Genomic DNA, 18,124 nt, shown 5'->3' on the forward strand with positions numbered 1-18,124 from the left:
ATGGTGCCACCTACTGGTTAAATCATGAACTACATTACATGCTGTACCAAAAGAGTAATTATTATTGGGATTAAGGGGGAAATAGAAGTAATTAACACGTGTTTTTTTTTAATCTGACTTGTATAAAAATAAATAACCCTTTATTAAAGAAAAAAAAATGCCCATTATTATGAACAGGAAAAAATGTGTGCAAAACTGGTTTTAAAACTATAATTCATTAACCTGCAATTACAGACATGAGCTTGTGCTGATAATATTCATTGTACGGTACTGTTATTGTATCTAATTATACATATCCTAAAATACTAAATAAAGCCATTGTTACACTGACACATTTGATGGAAAAGGTCTAATGTACTTTACTACCTTCTCCAATCATGCACACTATCTGTCATTTAAACATGACCGATATGGTTCTGGATATAGTTCTGTTGCACATCAGTGCTTTTAGGTCCCCCCCCCCCCCAAAAGGGCGTAAGAAAAAATTGTGTCAAGTAATGGAAATTTTCACAATAAAGCATGTGATAAAAAAAAAACTATTGAGATAATAGAATTTGGCCAAATTTGGTTGCCAATATATATATATATTTTTTTTTTTTAACTATTCAAAAAAGTTTGAAAACCTCCAAAACTTTTGCGAAATTTGACAATATTGAGTTTTGACATTTTTGAGAAGTTGCCGAATCTTTGTCAGAGAAATCTATCCAGAAATAAGAGGATTTAAATATGCTAATTGTATTTCGTAGGTATCTCCACATGCTGTATTATTTAATGTTTTGGAAGGTATATATGTCAATGGATACTAAATAGGGCTCTCTCTCTCGATATAGATATATAGTATATAGATATCTAGATATTTATTTCAAGCTGCGGTTGACTTTTTGTTTTATTAGATGAACTTCTTGCAAACTTTTTAAAAAGTAAACATTTTGGCAAATGTGTGACAGACACTTGAAGCAACAGACGTATTTGTATTCATGACTTAAATCTGTGTGAACAGAAACGAAGCACCTACAGCAGTCAGAAAGTGCAGGAGATTTCATGGTTTCCTGCACAGATGGAAAATCTCTCCATCCTTCCAGGACTCCTGTATTCCTTAGGGTTTTATTTTCACAAGCTGCTGGTAGGGATGAGTTAGAGACAGACTGAAATTCCATGGCTACTGTGAGCTGAATAGGAAACACCTAAACACTCCAGGCTGCGTCAGAGTCAGTGTTTGTCATCGTTTGGCAGATTGGGATCGCTCTGTTGCCATCCTGGAGACCTCCGCTTATTACTGGGGGTCAGGATAGAACGGTCAGCTCACATGTTACAAAAAATAATTTAAAGCAAGTAAACAGCCGAACTCTGAGACCTGATTTAATAATGCTGATTAAATCAACCTTCGAGTTCTGGCATCAGAGCTCCTTTGTATGCTATTCACCTCTAGCACTCAAGTGGTTAAAGAATTACATGTTCTGTCCGAAATATGGATAGACCTATATGCGTGTATATATATTTTTATGAAATAGGAGTTCCTTCAAATATCTACATTATATATTCTTCCCCCTCTCCCCTCAAATACTACTCTCTGCCTTAGAGCGGTAACATGGCAACAGGTACAGTATTAGTTATTATTAGCAACTGATGTTGATGAGCCCAGCTCAAGAGCCAGCACCAGCTCCCTGAACAGGTCGTTTTATCTTCTGGAGTCTAAAGCAGCAATCCCACATGGAGGGGGGGGGTATATATTTATTTATACCCCTCATTTTAGGATTCGTAGATTAGGAAAAAGCATTTGATTCCGTCTACGGCTTAGCTGTTCTAAACGCATGAAGAAGACCGTGCTGACGAAGCGTACACTGATATTCTAAAAAAAGAAATTACGAGAATGCCACATAAACCATTAGATTATATGAAGATATCGGCAAGATAAGGATTAGCAATGGAGTGCCCCAGGGAGACACTGTGTCACCAGAGCTTTTCACCGCAACACTTCAAGAACTATTTAAGACATTGGATTGAGAAGAAAAAGGAATCAAAATCAACGAAGTGGAAAAGTGGACATCACCTACTGCTTCTGATTCCTGCTTTTGATCTACGTTGGAAAAGAGGATATCATCTAAGACTGCACATCTCAACACTTAACTATTGCTGTGATGCCGCCTTTATTTTTTATATTTGCTGCAACCGCACTTATTTTCAAATTATGCACTTCCTTCCACCAGTCTCCTTATGTCTCTAACTCTATTCATATATCTCCATCTCTCCTTTCTTCCCCACTTCTCAGTTCACATGAACTCCTTTCTTACCTGCGTCCTCTGTCACCACACAGCTATACCTCCTGCACTAAAACACACCCCTACAAATCATCCTCACACATCCTCTTTCTATCCATGCTTCTCCTCCTTGCTTCTGGGGATATCTCTCCCAATCCTGGTCCCTGCCTTATTTCTACTTGCTCTCGTCCTCGCCTCCCACATACAACTTCTACTCCTTCTGGTGTTAACCCCTCCAACCTCATACCCATCCCCTGCCACCCTCCCTCCTCTCTCCCTTTCTCCTGTGCCCTTTGGAATGCTCGCTCCCTCTCTAACAAGTGCCTCTCTGTGCATGACTTCTTTCTCTCTCACTCCCTGCTTCTCTTTGCTATAACTGAGACCTGGCTCACTCAGTCTGACTCTGCTCTGGAAGCTGCCCTCTCTTATGGTGGCCTTTCCTTCTCCCACACTCCGCGCCTTGATGGCAGGGGTGGAGGTGTGGGGCTCCTGCTCTCCTCTCTCTGCCGTTACCGAACTATTCCTATTCCCCCCTCTCTTGCCTTTCCCTCCTTTGAGGTTCACACTGTCCAGATCTTCTCTCCTCTCCCTGTTCATGTGGCGGTCATGTATCGCCCACCTACCTCTACTCATCCCCCTTCTGCCTTTCTCTCTCACTTTGAATCCTGGCTCTCTTTCTTCCTCTCCTCAGACTCCCCTGTTCTTCTCCTTGGGGACTTCAATTGCCACATTGATGACCCCTCTCTCCCTTGGGCTTCCCGCTTTCTTTCTCTAACCTCTTCTTTTGGCCTTCAACAGTGGACTGCAGCCAGCACCCACAAGGATGGCCACTACTTAGACCTAGTTTTCACTAAAAATTTCTCTCTCTCTGATTTCTCCATTTCCCCTTTTCCTCTCTCTGACCATCACCTCATCTCATTCTCTCTATCTCGCTTCTCAACTTCTCCACCTCCATCTACACCCCGGTTCTGCAGAAACCTGCGCTCTATTCACTTACCTGACTTTGAGTCCACGTTACACTCCTCCCTCTCCTCTCTCAGATCTGCTACAGACCCTGACAAACTGGTCAGGAACTACAACTCTGCCTTGTCCTCCTCTCTTGATCTACATGCCCCGCTTTCTCTCTGCCGCACTCGCCCTTTTAACCCTAGACCCTGGTTAAATTCCCACACGCGCATGCTGCGTTCCTCCACTCGTTCCTCTGAACGCCTCTGGAGGAAATCTCATACTCTCGCAGACTTCCTTCACTACAAATTTATGCTATCCTGTTTCAACTCTGCCCTCTCGCAAGCTAAACAAGCCTACTTTTCTTCACTAATCAACATGCACAAGTCTAACCCACGCCGACTGTTCTCTGTCTTTGATACTCTACTCAAACCACCCTCCGCTGCCTCTCCTTCCTCCATCTCCGCTCAGGACTTTGCTGACTATTTTAAGGAAAAGGTGGAATCCATACGTCAGAACATCCCCTCTGTTTCTTCCTCCCATCCTACACCTCTTCCTAACTCTCCTCCTGCCTTCCTTGACTCTTTTTCCACTGTCTCAGAGGAGGATGTGTCGCTGTTGATCGCCTCTTCTCCCTCTACCACTTGCCCTCTTGACCCCATTCCCTCCCATCTCCTAAAACCTCTTGCTCCTACTATAATCCCTACGCTCACGCACATTTTTAACTCCTCCCTCTGCTCTGGAACCTTTCCATCCTCCTTCAAACATGCAACAGTCATACCATTACTCAAAAACAGCAAGCTTGACCCTACCTGTCTTTCTAACTATCGGCCTGTCTCCCTCCTGCCTTTTGCCTCTAAACTCCTTGAACGTCTTGTATTCGCTCGCTTGCTCCATTTTCTCAACACCTATTCTCTCCTAGACCCTCTACAATCTGGCTTCCGCACTGCTCACTCCACGGAAACAGCCCTCACTAAAATAACTGACGACCTCCATGCTGCCAAAGACAGAGGTCATTACACTCTGCTCATATTACTCGACCTCTCTGCAGCATTTGACACCGTGGACCACCCTCTTCTCCTTCACATTCTCCATACTCTTGGCATTCGGAACAAAGCTCTATCCTGGATCTCATCCTACCTCTCCCATCGTACTTTCAGTGTCTCTTCTGCTAATACCTCCTCCTCTATTGATCTCTCTGTGGGGGTACCCCAGGGCTCTGTCCTGGGACCTCTTCTCTTTTCTCTGTATACACTCTCTCTAGGTGACCTAATAACATCTTTTGGGTTTAATTATCACCTCTATGCTGACGACACACAAATATATTTCTCAACACCCGACCTTACACCTACTGTACAAACCAAAGTTTCTGAATGTCTCTCTGCTATATCATCCTGGATGGCCCTCCGCCGCCTTAAACTCAACATGGCTAAAACAGAGCTCCTCATACTTCCTCCCAAACCTGGCCCTACTACCTCCTTCCACATTACTGTTGGAACTACGATCATTCACCCAGTAGCCCAAGCACGCTGCCTTGGGGTCACACTCGACTCCTCTCTCACATTTGCCCCTCACATTCAAAACATTTCTAAAACCTGTCGCTTTTTCCTCCGCAATATAACAAAGATACGCCCTTTCCTCTGTTGCTCGACTGCTAAAACTCTGACTCAGGCCCTCATTCTCTCCCGTCTTGATTACTGTAACCTCCTGCTGTCCGGCCTTCCTGCCTCTCACCTGTCTCCCCTACAATCTATCCTTAACGCTGCTGCCAGAATCACTCTACTCTTTCCTAGATCTGTCTCAGCATCTCCCCTCATGAAATCCCTCTCCTGGCTTCCGATCAAATCCCGCATCTCACACTCCATTCTTCTCCTCACTTTTAAAGCTTTACACTCTTCTGCCCCTCCTTACATCTCAGCCCTAATTTCTCGTTATGCACCATCCAGACTCTTGCGTTCTTCTCAAGGATGTCTTCTTTCTACCCCCTTTGTATCTAAAGCCCTCTCCCGCCTTAAACCTTTTTCATTGACTGCCCCTCACCTCTGGAATGCCCTTCCCCTCAGTACCCGACTAGCACCCTCTCTATCCACCTTTAAGACCCACCTTAAGACACACTTGCTTAAAGAAGCATATGAATAGGACTGTGGCTATTCTGAACACATGGCACATAAAGCTTGGCCCCCTGCAGATGCACTTACCAGAACTCCCTCCTACTGTCTCTGTACGTTCTCCCTACCTACCAATTAGACTGTAAGCTCCTCGGAGCAGGGACTCCTCTTCCTTAATGTCTAAAGCACTTATTCCCATGATCTGTTATTTATATTATCTGTTATTTATTGGATTACCACATGTATTACTGCTGTGAAGCGCTATGTACATTAATGGCGCTATATAAATAAAGACATACAATACAATACAATACAATACGATGAATACTACCTGCAATTTGCAGATGACATTTGTTATTTTTGCAACAAGTCCAGAACACCTCCAGCAACAAATCTGAGAACTCACTGAAGCATGTAAGAAGGTGGGCCTCCATATGAATCTCCGCAAATGTGTCTATTTTGCAGAGATTAAAATCAATAGAATTAGGTTGTCGAAAAATGTGTTTACCTTGGCCGGGAAGTAACAATGGATTTGAACCTTTTGAATAAAATCAACAGGAGATTGAAGATGGGATGGAGCACATTTGAAGAAACGAGACAACCTTTCAAGGGAACCTTCAACTGTGCCTCAAGAAGAACATTTTCGACCAGTGTATTCTGCCCCTGCTCATGTATGGATGTGTAACTTGGACCCTAAATGCGCAGATAATTCAGAAGCTTCAGATAACGCAATGAAGTATGGAGAGATGTGTGCTGGGTATTACCTGGAGAAACCGGAAAAAGAATGAATGGGTTTGAAACCAAACATTAAGAGTTAAGAAATTAAAATGACAGTGGAACGGACATATCACAAAAGGAAATGATCATTGTTGACCAAAGATGGTACTATACTGGATTCCAAAAGCAATTAAAAGACTAAGACGACGACCAAAAGTAAGATGGGAGGATAAAATCAGAACATTTGTTGGAGCAACATGGAGAAGAGGCTGCAACCGCAGTACCTGGAAGATCATTGGGGAGGCCTTCATTCAGCAGTGTATCAACAAGGGCTGAAGATGATTTCTGAATATGAGCTTCTCCACAGACATCTGCTTTGGGAAAGACTTCTCCAGTAAAGAGCCTACTGTGCACCCATATTGGTAAAGAAACCAGAGCAAAGAGATGTACATAGTCTGTCTTAATTCTTTAGTGCCAGAGAGGTCTTAAATGCATTGCAAAGTAGTGCTGGCACTAAAGCAGTTAGGGTTTTTTGAGCAGTTGATGCATTTTGATAGTTTCTTAGCTTGTCATATCATTTGTGATCACGTTCACTGGTGATATGTCTGCATGCAGAAATGTTACTCCTGTTATGTGCTGGAGAAGGTAGGTGGGCAGGCAAAACACCAACTCAACACAAAAAGCCGGGTAACGCTGTTCTTCTTGCGCCAACTTTAATTTCTTCTTAGCTCTGGAGACGTAGTTTGTGATGCTCAGTATCAGTACACGGCTTGTTTGGAGGAATGTTTCTGCTAGGCTCTATAGTAACATACTTACAAGACTCTCCCTCTGCTCTACACAGCATCCGCAAATCCAGAAGAAGTCCCAGTATATCAAGTACCTGTGCTGTGACGACGTCCGAACGTTACACCAATGGGTTAACGGGATCCGTATTGCCAAGGTAATCTCTCTCCCCTTAATCATTTTACTCCCAGAGGGGCACCACCAGAGGGAGCGAAAGGGATTTTAACACATGAAAGTCAGTACCTTTTAGCTATAGAAATTAGACTACAAACATACCCAAAATAACACATAACTAAACGGAAACCTTCTTTACAACCACAGACGAGAGGTCACGTGCCAAAATAACTACTTTCTCAAACGATATTCCGTTCATCTTCATTAGCACATCAGTTATTCTTTATAGCTGATACTTCTGTTTACGAACTTTACATTATGGGGTTAAACGACATGCTAAAGTAGGAATGAGGAGTGTTAATGCGTTGCATGCATTTGGCAGCCAAAAGGTTAAGGATTCGCTGAATTTGGGTGCACAATCTTTTTGTCTGTCTGTGTGACTGTGTCCAGGGATTAGGATTTACAGTGGAGTATGTTGCTGGCTCCTCTGGCAGTGACTGGGGTTTACAAGGTACGGTGACTGCACAGAGAAACTCACTTTACGTCTGCTAAAATGCCGCTCTGCTCTTTGCAGTACGGGAAGCAACTCTACACCAACTATCAAGAGGCCCTGAAGAGGACAGAGGCAGCTTATGACTGGACATCTTTGTCCAGCTCTAGCATGAAATCCGGATCCAGCTCTTCCAGTTTACCAGGTAAGCATATTTACTAAGGGTTGCTATGACATAAGACAACTTTCAGCGCCATAAGGCACCTTACATTTAAGTGAATGGACTGTAAAGTGACTTATGGCATAGTAGTGCTGGGCATTAAGCATGGAAAATTATTACAGTTGAGTACGAGGGGTATTTACAGAGTGGTACTCCACACTCTTGACTTCCACACCTCCGGTACAGAATTAGGAGACCAGAGGCAAAGAGATTGCAATTGGACTAATTAAAAGTGTATTTTAGTTAGAAATACAGTTAAATTGCACTAATTACATGAAAACTTAGTCAACAAGGATGCTTAATGAAGTACAAGTACCTGTGATTTAACAGAACAAGATGTTTGTTGGTTTGGTATAGTGGTGTAAATCAAAACACTACAACTCCAAAACATCAGCAGTTGTGTCTTGTAGAAGTATTCCATTTTGTCCAGACAGAAGTGGATTAGATTTAATTGATGTTTCCATTCTAACCATGTAGAAGTACAGTTTGCTAGTGTTGCACAGGAAAAAAGTTATTGAACATTATCTTGTTTATAAACTTAATTTCACTGAAGGGGAAATTATTGGATTTAATAATGGATGTTCCATTGTAATCATGTTTGCAAGTGGAGTTAAACCTCAGGTTTTGTACCAAATATATCTGGTTTCTTTCCCTAGAATCCCAGTCTAACCATTCCAACCAGTCGGACAGCGGTGTTTCCGACACCCAAGCCTCCTGCCACGTACGTTCTCAAAGCATCGTGAGCTCCATCTTCTCTGAGGCCTGGAAGCGAGGGACGCAGCTGGAGGAATCCAGCAAGGTAACAGCAGCAACAGCCGAGATCCCTCCTCTGTGTACAGAACTAAGGCATGGGGTGGCTGTTCTGCATGGATAACTGACTGCTGAGTTCTAATTAATCTTTCTCTCTACTCCCAACTTGAAAATAATGTTCCATCACGTAATGTAGACCAATACATAGAATCCATCTCCTCTACAACAACTCCATAACCATTTTACATTTGTATGTTACCATGTGGCTATTCCATAAGGCAAGTTTGCAGTCCATTGGCAACACCTCACATACTGAGGTTACAAATCATCACCCTAAATTTACAAAAAGCAAAAAATGAACCTGAAGAACATTACAATGTGTTGTTATTTCAAATGATGTGTTACCAGCCCATAGATGTACAACGACTTTGTTACCGGTGTAACATGGAAAAATCCCATGGCATATTCAATGGGTCTGCAATACCCTTTCTTACATCCAAGCTGCGCATGTTGCTCTTCTGTCGCCATGCAATTTGTTTCACTGCTCGTGTTTTTCCTGTTGCCTCGTTGTCCCAGGTTCCAAAAGTGAAGCCCACCTCAGCTAAGGCCATCAAGCCCACAGCGCTTTGTACGGGGCAGTCTTAAGGTCAGGGGTCATTTGAAAGCACATTAACCTGGATGTTGTTAACCTGGAATCCTCCAGACTAACTTTCTGAAGAATCCCTAATCCTTTCTTTTATTTTTATATATATATATATATATATATATATATATATATATATATATATATATATATATATATATATATATATATATATATATATATATATATATACACACACATATATATATATATACACACACATATATATATATATACACACACATATATATATATACACACACATATATATATATACACACACATATATATATATACACACACATATATATATATACACACATATATATATATACACACATATATATATATATACACACATATATATATATATATACACACATATATATATATATACACACATATATATATATATATATACACACATATATATATATATATATATATATACATATACACATATATATATATATATATATATACACACATATATATATATATATATATATATATATATATATATATATATACACACACACATGCAACAGCCCTTGAATTTCGTTTAGTTTCACCTCTTCATGATTGAAAATTAGCCAGTCCCAATTTGGGTCGGGTAACAGTTATTCCTTAACCCTTGCCGTTCCAATCTGGCCTGTAGAACATTGCAAAAACATTAGGCACTGTAGGGAATACTCATTGAACGTGGAGGATTTATTTTATGAGTAAAGCATTTAAAAGCAGTAATCAATAATTCACAAAAACAGACCCAATGGAAATCGGTTACAATGAACATGTTTCCTGAGCTGCCATTGTCTTGCAGTGTGTTCATCTGTTCACTGCACGGTCTTCTAATGAAGAGGTTCGTAATTGTGGTAATTATTACTGCTAACCTTTGGCTGATATTCATTTCAAAGGTACCTCTAGCTCCATTGTTTTCTATCTCTCAGATCAGAGTCCAAACAGCTACGGTAGGAATACTGTAAAAGTAGCACACAGCGCCCTCTGCTGCTGTGCTAAAGGCCTTTGAAACAAACGTGCCGTAATGAAGTACGTATGATTGCACTATGCATGTTTGCGGTGTCACAGCCAGTCTTTCATTGGGGATAGACCACAGATCAGCTTGTAGGCATGCAATAAATATCACCAGCATGGTTTGGGATTAACAGCTGCTGTTATATATATATATATATATATATATATATATATATATATCAGTAACCTCTACTTGTGTAATACAAGTTGGTATCTTCAGCTGTAAATACCAAGAATATTTAGGGGCATTTTCATTGAAATCCAATGTGGGGTATGGCATCCCAATCTTGCATTAACTGCCCTCCAAGACAGTGGCGGTTAATGGTGCGATACCCCATATCGGAGCGTTACTAATTCCGGTGTTAGAAGGAACAAACTTGATACATACTAGGGTGCAGTGTCCCACTTTACCTTCTTAACCCCTTCGCATTGGATGATGCTCCTGTAACAAATTGCAGAGCCTCCTTTTCTGTATAGGAGTTAAAGCTATGTCCTGCTTAACTTGCCTCTTCTCACTTTCTTTGCCTCCTCTCCCACGTCACACACTTTTGTCCTTGTCATGTTGTCTGTCGCCAGAAGGCCTCTTGTCTGTCACTATTACTGAAGTTCATTTCCCATGCATTTGAAGTTCATATGCACTTGCTCTCAAGTAACTTTAAGTACTGTAAATATTGAACTATGAACCCTGTTTCCTGTCTTGACCTTCAGTACTAGAGTTATGCATTACGTAGCCCTTTTGTTGGCAGAGGCCTGCAGCAGCAGGATTAAGGTGCATCTTGTAAAGAAGGGGTTAACACCTCTCTGTCCTCCAATCACAGCTAGATTGCAACTGTACCTGTTTCAATGCAACTAATATCTATTCACAATGTATTTGGATTTTAACAGCATTTCCCAAAAAATCTCCCCACTGTCTCTGTCAATTATAACTGATTGGTACTGTAAGTCGTGATGTCCAGTGTTTCTTGTTTATAGAATGATTGTGTGTTTGTACTGTAATGTTATATATACGCATACATATATCTTCTCTATTCTAGGCGAGGATGGAGTCCTTAAGTCGTCCCCTAACTTCACTGACACCCCAGCCGCACCTCCAGATGAGAGCTGTCTCTCCCCATGCTGCATCACAACCTTCACCTCTCGCTCCACCTCCTCCGCCCCCTCCTCCCCCACCACCACCACCTCCGCCCCCTCCACCTCCCCTTCCCACTCAGTCTAAGAGCCCCTCTGTGTCCACTCCCACTTTATTTGCTAAATACAGCACCATCACCAGATTGCAGAACGCCTCCCAGTACTCAGGGCCTCATTTCAAAGCACCCACAGCCAGCCAGCTGGCTCCATCCCTCCCACCGTGTGCAAAGCCTCAGATGGTGGTCACCCCCAATGGGGGAATTCCACCACCACCACCTCCTCCGCCACCCCCTCCCCCACCTCCTCCGGGATCTGCCATGGCAATGCTGAAACCTGCCCCATGTACTCCCTCTATGCCTCAGTTTACCCCTCCACCACCACCTCTTAAAATCCATCAACTTCCGCAGAACAACACTGTGCAGATAGCTCAGCCTTCTCCCCCTCCCCCACTACCTCCACCACCTCCCCCTCCCCCTCCACCTCCATTCCAAGCCCCTACCAAACACTATGTGCCTATTCCTAAACCTGCTGTACTCGTTCCTACCCCAATAACATCTGCTGCCCCAGGACCTCCTGCTCCTGCACCCAAAAAGCAGCTTAATTTCACGGTTTCCCAAACCCAACAGCCCCCACCTGCTCCTGCTGGTCCCACCCCTCCTCCGACCTTACCCAAACAGCAGAGCTTCTCTGCTAAGCCTCTTCCCTCCCCACAATCGCCTATGCCCTCCGTCAAACAAATCGCTAGTCAGTTTCCACTGCCGCCTCATCCCGCAGATCCTCAGTCCCCTAAGCCTGTCACTCCAAGCACTGTTCCCCAGTCTCCACCAGCTGTTAAAGCAAAACCAAAATGGCAGCCCTTTTCTGTCCCATCACCTGAATTCCCGCCTCCTCCACCTGAGAGCAGCCTAGCACTCCTTCCTCCTCCCCCACCTCCACCTCCTCCTCCTGCCACCTCCCCAGCTCCACCACCTTCTCCCACACCTGAAAAGACCGGTTCCCCCGTTAAAAAGACAAGCAAGACATCCAGCCCCGGAGGGAAGAAGCCTCCACCCACTCCACAGCGCAACTCTAGCATTAAATCCAACAGCTCTGCCGAGTACTACGAATCCAAGAAGTCCTCAGTGGACAGCCTAGTCAGCAAATTTGCAGAATCTCCTGGATCGCCATCCAAGGAGTCGACACCCCCACCTGCAGCTCCACCAAAGCCGGTTAAACTCAACCTTTCAGGGGTAAACCTGCCTATGGTTTTCCAGCAAGGTAACCTTCCCGGGCAGATGCCCGCCATGTTAAGGTCTACGAAAGAACCAACTGCGGAGTTTCCTTCCCCACCATCCGATTATGATTTTCCACCACCGCCAGCCGACCTGGAGCTCCTACCCCCTCCCCCTGCGGACGCCCCACCAGTTTTGTTTTCGGGGAGCACGTCCCCGAAAGTGGCGGTAGTGAACCCGCAACCCCAGACGTGGTCAAAATCGTCTGTAAAGAAAGCCCCACCCCCGACCAGGCCAAAACGTAACGACAGCATGCGGCTGGTGCAGGCGGAAATGATAGAAGCTCCTCCCACTGTCAGCCCTCAAGTGCCGACCTCACCTAAACCCAGCCTCAGTGTACAGCCAGGGTTCCTTGCTGACCTGAATAAGACTCTGCAGCGGAAGTCTATTACCAGACACAGTTCACTTTCTTCTGCCCGTATATCCAGACCAGAGCCCACTACCACCATGGATGATATGGTACTGCCTCCTCCACCTCCAGAACTGCTAGGGGACCATCAAAAGGCTAATAGCTATGGGGGCAGCCAAATATCTGGCTATGCAACATTACGAAGGGGGCCACCTCCTGCTCCCCCGAAAAGGGACCAGAACACCAAGCTTTCTGGGGATTGGTAACCAATGTAACATAAACTCTCTCTTCTGCTGGTTCTACATTTAGCAGTCTGATATATACTGTGAACTTAGATCATTGTATAATAACACATCAAGCAAAGCAGTCTCCAGCTATTAACATGCACCTCACTCCCCTTGCCACCTCAAGTTTGGTAAATGCAGCTGTCTTTGGAGATACAGACCCAGTCCGATACAGATAGGACCAAAACATGTTTCGTACTCTGCATTGAAGGAAACATTTTTTTTTTTGTAGTGTATGTTGGTGTGCAATGTGTCTCTGCATGTATTCCTACAATAGGTATATAATTCTGTAATTAAAAAAAAATATAGCGACTGTACAATAAAAGATAAACAGAATGTTTGTTTCACTATACCTATTTCCAGTAAAAAAAAAAAAATATATATATATATATATATATATGAAGACTTCTACAATTAATTGGCTCTGCGCCCAGGTTTACATACAAGGTGATTTATATTATTTTAGTATGTAGAGACTTGGTAAATAAAAGTTGATTTAGATATTGTAGCTCTACAAAAAGAAACATGCTGGTCTTGTCACTATTGAAATTAGTAAAATGAACCCTTTATATGTCAGAAGGCAAAGTTACAACTGGAGTTATTTAGTGCTATGGTACCCTATCCATCTCTGTCATTAAGGAGGGATGTAAGCTACTACTGTCCTTGATATATTGGACCAGGTTAGTTTATTTTATACCGATATATTTTAACTTCTGTTTCAGCGATGCCAACAAAGTATAAGAATATTCTGCTTGTGCATCTAATCCTTTTGAGAATGTACAGTATGCCCTAAGTAAATTTACACCCCCTATTTAATATGCAGTGTAACGCTTGTCCCCTTGCTATGGAAGATGTTAGTCCCGTTTGTTTCAGTAGGGCAACAATCTTCCCTAACAAGGGAAGACTACTTCTCAGCATTGATTTTAGGGGCCGTCGTTCCTTAAAAGGGCCTTGAACCCAAATGCACAACATACAGATTAATAAACAAATGCAATACATAAGAAACAGGTTTTGAGAAGTAGGGGAGCTTCATCACAAATGTCTGGAGATCTGTGAGCTACCGACTGTTCTAGAGCTGTTTTTTAAACATTCAGTAGTACAAGAGCAGTCATGCAGTTTTCAGTTAAGTAGGAATAAACTGATTTAATAAAAAAATAATCCTGCAATTACTGGTGAAATGTTACATCATGAATTCATAGCTTTTAAAAGGGAGTTTTCCTTTTATTGTACGTAATATAACTAAGATGATATCAGACAGTGACATTGTAGAAAACTGTAATTATGTTCGCTGTGTTTTTTGTAATACAGTGGAATTGCTCTTATCTATAATATTTCCCAGGCATATCCATTTATTACTGCTAAAATAATGACAAAATAAATACAATAAAAAGATGTCAAAACTGATACTGGATTTTTTTTAAAGATTTTGGATGCGGTCCAGAATGTTTACATTGGTGTATTGTTTTTAAAGTTTTTTTTAACAAAGCAAATATTAAGGTGGTGTATATTTTTAACCCTTTGACTGCCAGGGGGACAATTCATTGAATTGCTGTGAAAATACATTAAGCAATGAGAGGTTTTGTTAATAATGGTGATGTGTCCTTAAATTAATCTGAATTGTTTCTTAAGGAAGTGGTTCTCATATCCAGTCGTCAAGTACCCCCAATATCCTTAAAACCTGACCTGTTGGGGGCACTCAAGGACTAGAGTTTGGAACTACTGCCTTTAAGGTGATCATTCCTATAATAATGGCTTTCATATTTACTTGGACCAGAGGGGACTCCCCTGTGTTATGACCAAACATGTCTACATTGTTCCAAGCAATGGGCGAAAACAAAATGGCCTACAGAAGCATCAGGAATTAGGGGAACGTTTAGGCTCGTTACGATCTACTGACTGGGCCATTTTGGCTTCCCCAAGAATGCTAGCGGCAATGGGAGATGCAGAGTCAAATGGACACAGTGCATATTGTCGCTTTAATTGTGAAACAAGCTCTTGAGGAAAGTATGTAGCGATTCAACCATTAGTTCAATGAATGATGTTTCTAAATTCAACTTGGACTAAAGCAAAAACATTAATTGGCGTGTAATGGTGTCTGCATGTGAATGATTTCTCACTCATTTCTTGTCTTCTCTCTGCTCCCTTGGTCTCTCCATCGGGTGGTTTTTCTGCCGTGAAGTTGGAATCACTGAAGTGTCAGTGCAGCTCTTGCTCTAACTTTGACACACTTCATTGAAGGTTGCAACTCTTGCAGGATGGCCCTGTCTGTCATAAGAGACGTAGTAGAGCTGTGCCATACTAATTTGTAGGTTGGGATTGTGCAGGATTGGAATGCGTCTCCTTTGTGCCACCTAGAGAGTTTCCAATCCATTATTTGGTCTTCAAATCGTTGTTTAACAAAAACAAATCCGTGAGAATTTGTTTTAACATGGAGTTTCTCATTTTAAAAAAGGGTGATGTTTTACTCTCGTCAGTGATTTTTTACTAATTTCATTTGAATTAATTATCTGTATGAAATAATTAGTGGATAAAACAGTCTCTTTAGTAAATAAATACTTTATCGTTTAAAGTGGTGTTAAGATGCTGAAATAAATAACCAGACAATCGAGTGATTTATATATTGCTTGCAAAACTAAGGCAATCTGAGGTAAGTCGCTATGTTGCTTTTTAATTCTATATGGTCCACGTTCCATAAAGTGAATGGTAAATATGTTATGGTATGTCAGAATGTTTGGACTGGTTTAGCATATGACAATTTACAGAGAACCAGAGTATTTAATGCATGTTTTACACACAGGTATATTCACTATCATGCTATAGCAGCCAGAGCACTGCACTACATTGCATATTACTAGAAGCATCATATGTCTTCTATAAACATTCTGCATTTGTGAGCAATTTATAGATCTCATTCAGTATTGATCTTTTCTTTAGTAAAGCAGATTAACTAGTAACTTTAATAACCCATGGTAGATCACAGCTTAACTGTAGACCTGGAAAACTGTATTCTTGCAAGGTATACCAACATCTAAATTAGTCATACATGTCCTTTGACCTTATATAAACCCATTCACTGAGCTTTCAGTGAAATGGATTGTTTACTTTAAGAGCAAACAGCAGGGGTCATGATCTGGATTTTTTGGTACAAGAACCAAAACCGCACTGCTCAAAACTTAAACCATAATTTGCCTGTGCCTAATCAAAATACATTTTTCAAACCTATTGTAAATATGAACTGTATAATTAATAATGCTCTATTTATTGGCATGTTTTTAATTAGGAAAAATGTCAGATGGTTGTTAGTTAAATGTATATAGTCTAACATTTCACTGGGAAAAAGTCTAATCTATAGTACAGTATCTGTTTTACCTCAAACTTGGAACTAGACTTGATATACTGTGCATAATGTCAAAATGAACCCTTGGAATTTGGGAATTAACAGAAACCAGTTTCTTGTTCAACTTGGTTTTGTGTTTTTAAATGGTTTGTCAGTAGTCTCCACAATCCAATGCATGTACTGCATTCTAATGATTATAATTTCATGTAAAGGTGGTTTGTTGGCTTAGTTTCACTAAAATCAAATGTTTTTTCCCCCCACTAATTTAAACACCGCAAATTTGGAAATGGTAGCAACTGGACCCCTGAAAAACACGTCCTACTTTAATTTTATGTAAATCTATTTCAACATTGTAACCCTTGTGTGGGAAGGGCCTGTGTGCATTGCTAGCATGGAGTTGTATTCACCTCCACTAATTAAGGGAATGAGTTCTTTGTGTGGAAACTAAGGGAGGGAATCTCTAAGCTCCAATAAGGATTGAGGGATATCTGATCTCAAGTTGACGTTAATGGACAAATCAGTGATGGCTAATGTCGGATCTTGTTGAATCCCAATTTAAGTTGTGTATATACCCTTTAAATCTTGAAACAACTGGTCAGTGAAATATTTAAATTTATTTGGATTATGGCGATTTCAAACATTATGTTCAAAATATCTGAAGCATGGGTGCAGATGGTAAATTAGTAATGCAATATTTATTACAAGTATAGATCATTCAGAAATATGCACATCTTCAATAAAGACGTGAATATATTAAACATTCAAGTGGTATGCCATTGGTGGGTTGCCATACTGTTTACTGTATTTGTAACAATATTCATGTTAGATTTGTAAAAGTCACTCGTGGTAATTATTGTCAGAATGGGTTTATTATTGTGTGTGGTTTTAAACTGAAAATAGACTGTTTTTCTGCACTATGCATCACGCTGCACCTCGAGGTGGTAGGGTAAATGTTACCAAGAATGTATTGCAGGCAGAACGTGTCAATCCAGTACATGCAATTTACCGTCCTTCTTGCTTTGAACCCCTAGACTTGAAATTCTGCATGAGGGAAACTGTAAAACAATATTCCTTACTTTTCTGCCTTACACTGAATGCTCACTCCGATCTTGAATTTAAAGTAGCTGGGGGGCTTTTTCTTTTTACAGGATGAAAACTTTCCGGTGAAGTTACTGGTTTTTGATCTTCCAGGCGAGAGGAGTGTGGTGCTTGGAGCTGAAAATAGCCCTGCGGGACTCCAACTCTTTAAATAAATTTTTTTCCCAATAGTTACTGCTTTTAAAATTAGGTTAAGAATATATACCAATGCCTTCCAGGTGTATTCGTTCATCATGCATTTTTACAGTGGCAGCAATAACTTTACGTAGTAGTCGGTTTGTTACCCTTTTGTATTGTCTTAATGGTGCTGTCCCATGTAGTAACATAGCAGTGATATTTCAATGTTACAGGTCAAAACTAGGTAATTGATGCTTCTAAAATAGATGAGTATAGGGCTTAAATCATTTTAAAAGTTTGACAATATTCCATTAATTTACAACAGGGATGCAAGTTGGTAATAAAAATAACCTAAAAAGTCACATTTATATATATACGCTTTGGCAATACTGAAATGTTCTTTCGTCATGCCAATAAAGCTTATTTGATTTATTGGCATTCTAGTAAATATCAAAATGCCCAATTTGAGTGTAAATTGAT

General features: G+C 41.3%; 1 protein-coding gene across 9 annotated transcripts in view; it reads left to right on the forward strand.

Moving 5' to 3' along the window:
- RAPH1 (Ras association (RalGDS/AF-6) and pleckstrin homology domains 1) overlaps window positions 1-17,567 on the forward strand; it is a 140,883-nt gene extending 123,316 nt beyond the window's left edge. For 8 of the 9 annotated variants that reach the window (XM_075608553.1, XM_075608558.1, XM_075608559.1 and 5 more), the window contains 4 exons: window positions 6,870-6,968; window positions 7,500-7,620; window positions 8,292-8,434; window positions 11,095-17,567. In XM_075608553.1, the coding sequence (XP_075464668.1) occupies window positions 6,870-6,968; window positions 7,500-7,620; window positions 8,292-8,434; window positions 11,095-13,074 (2,343 nt within the window). In that variant the 3' untranslated portion in view covers window positions 13,075-17,567. The remainder of the gene's footprint in view (window positions 1-6,869; window positions 6,969-7,499; window positions 7,621-8,291; window positions 8,435-11,094) is intronic. The other variant, XM_075608557.1, reaches the window with a different exon arrangement.
- Window positions 17,568-18,124: the final 557 nt, after the last annotated feature.

Source organism: Ascaphus truei, chromosome 7 (genome assembly GCF_040206685.1).
Source record: "Ascaphus truei isolate aAscTru1 chromosome 7, aAscTru1.hap1, whole genome shotgun sequence".
NCBI lineage: Eukaryota > Metazoa > Chordata > Amphibia > Anura > Ascaphidae > Ascaphus > Ascaphus truei.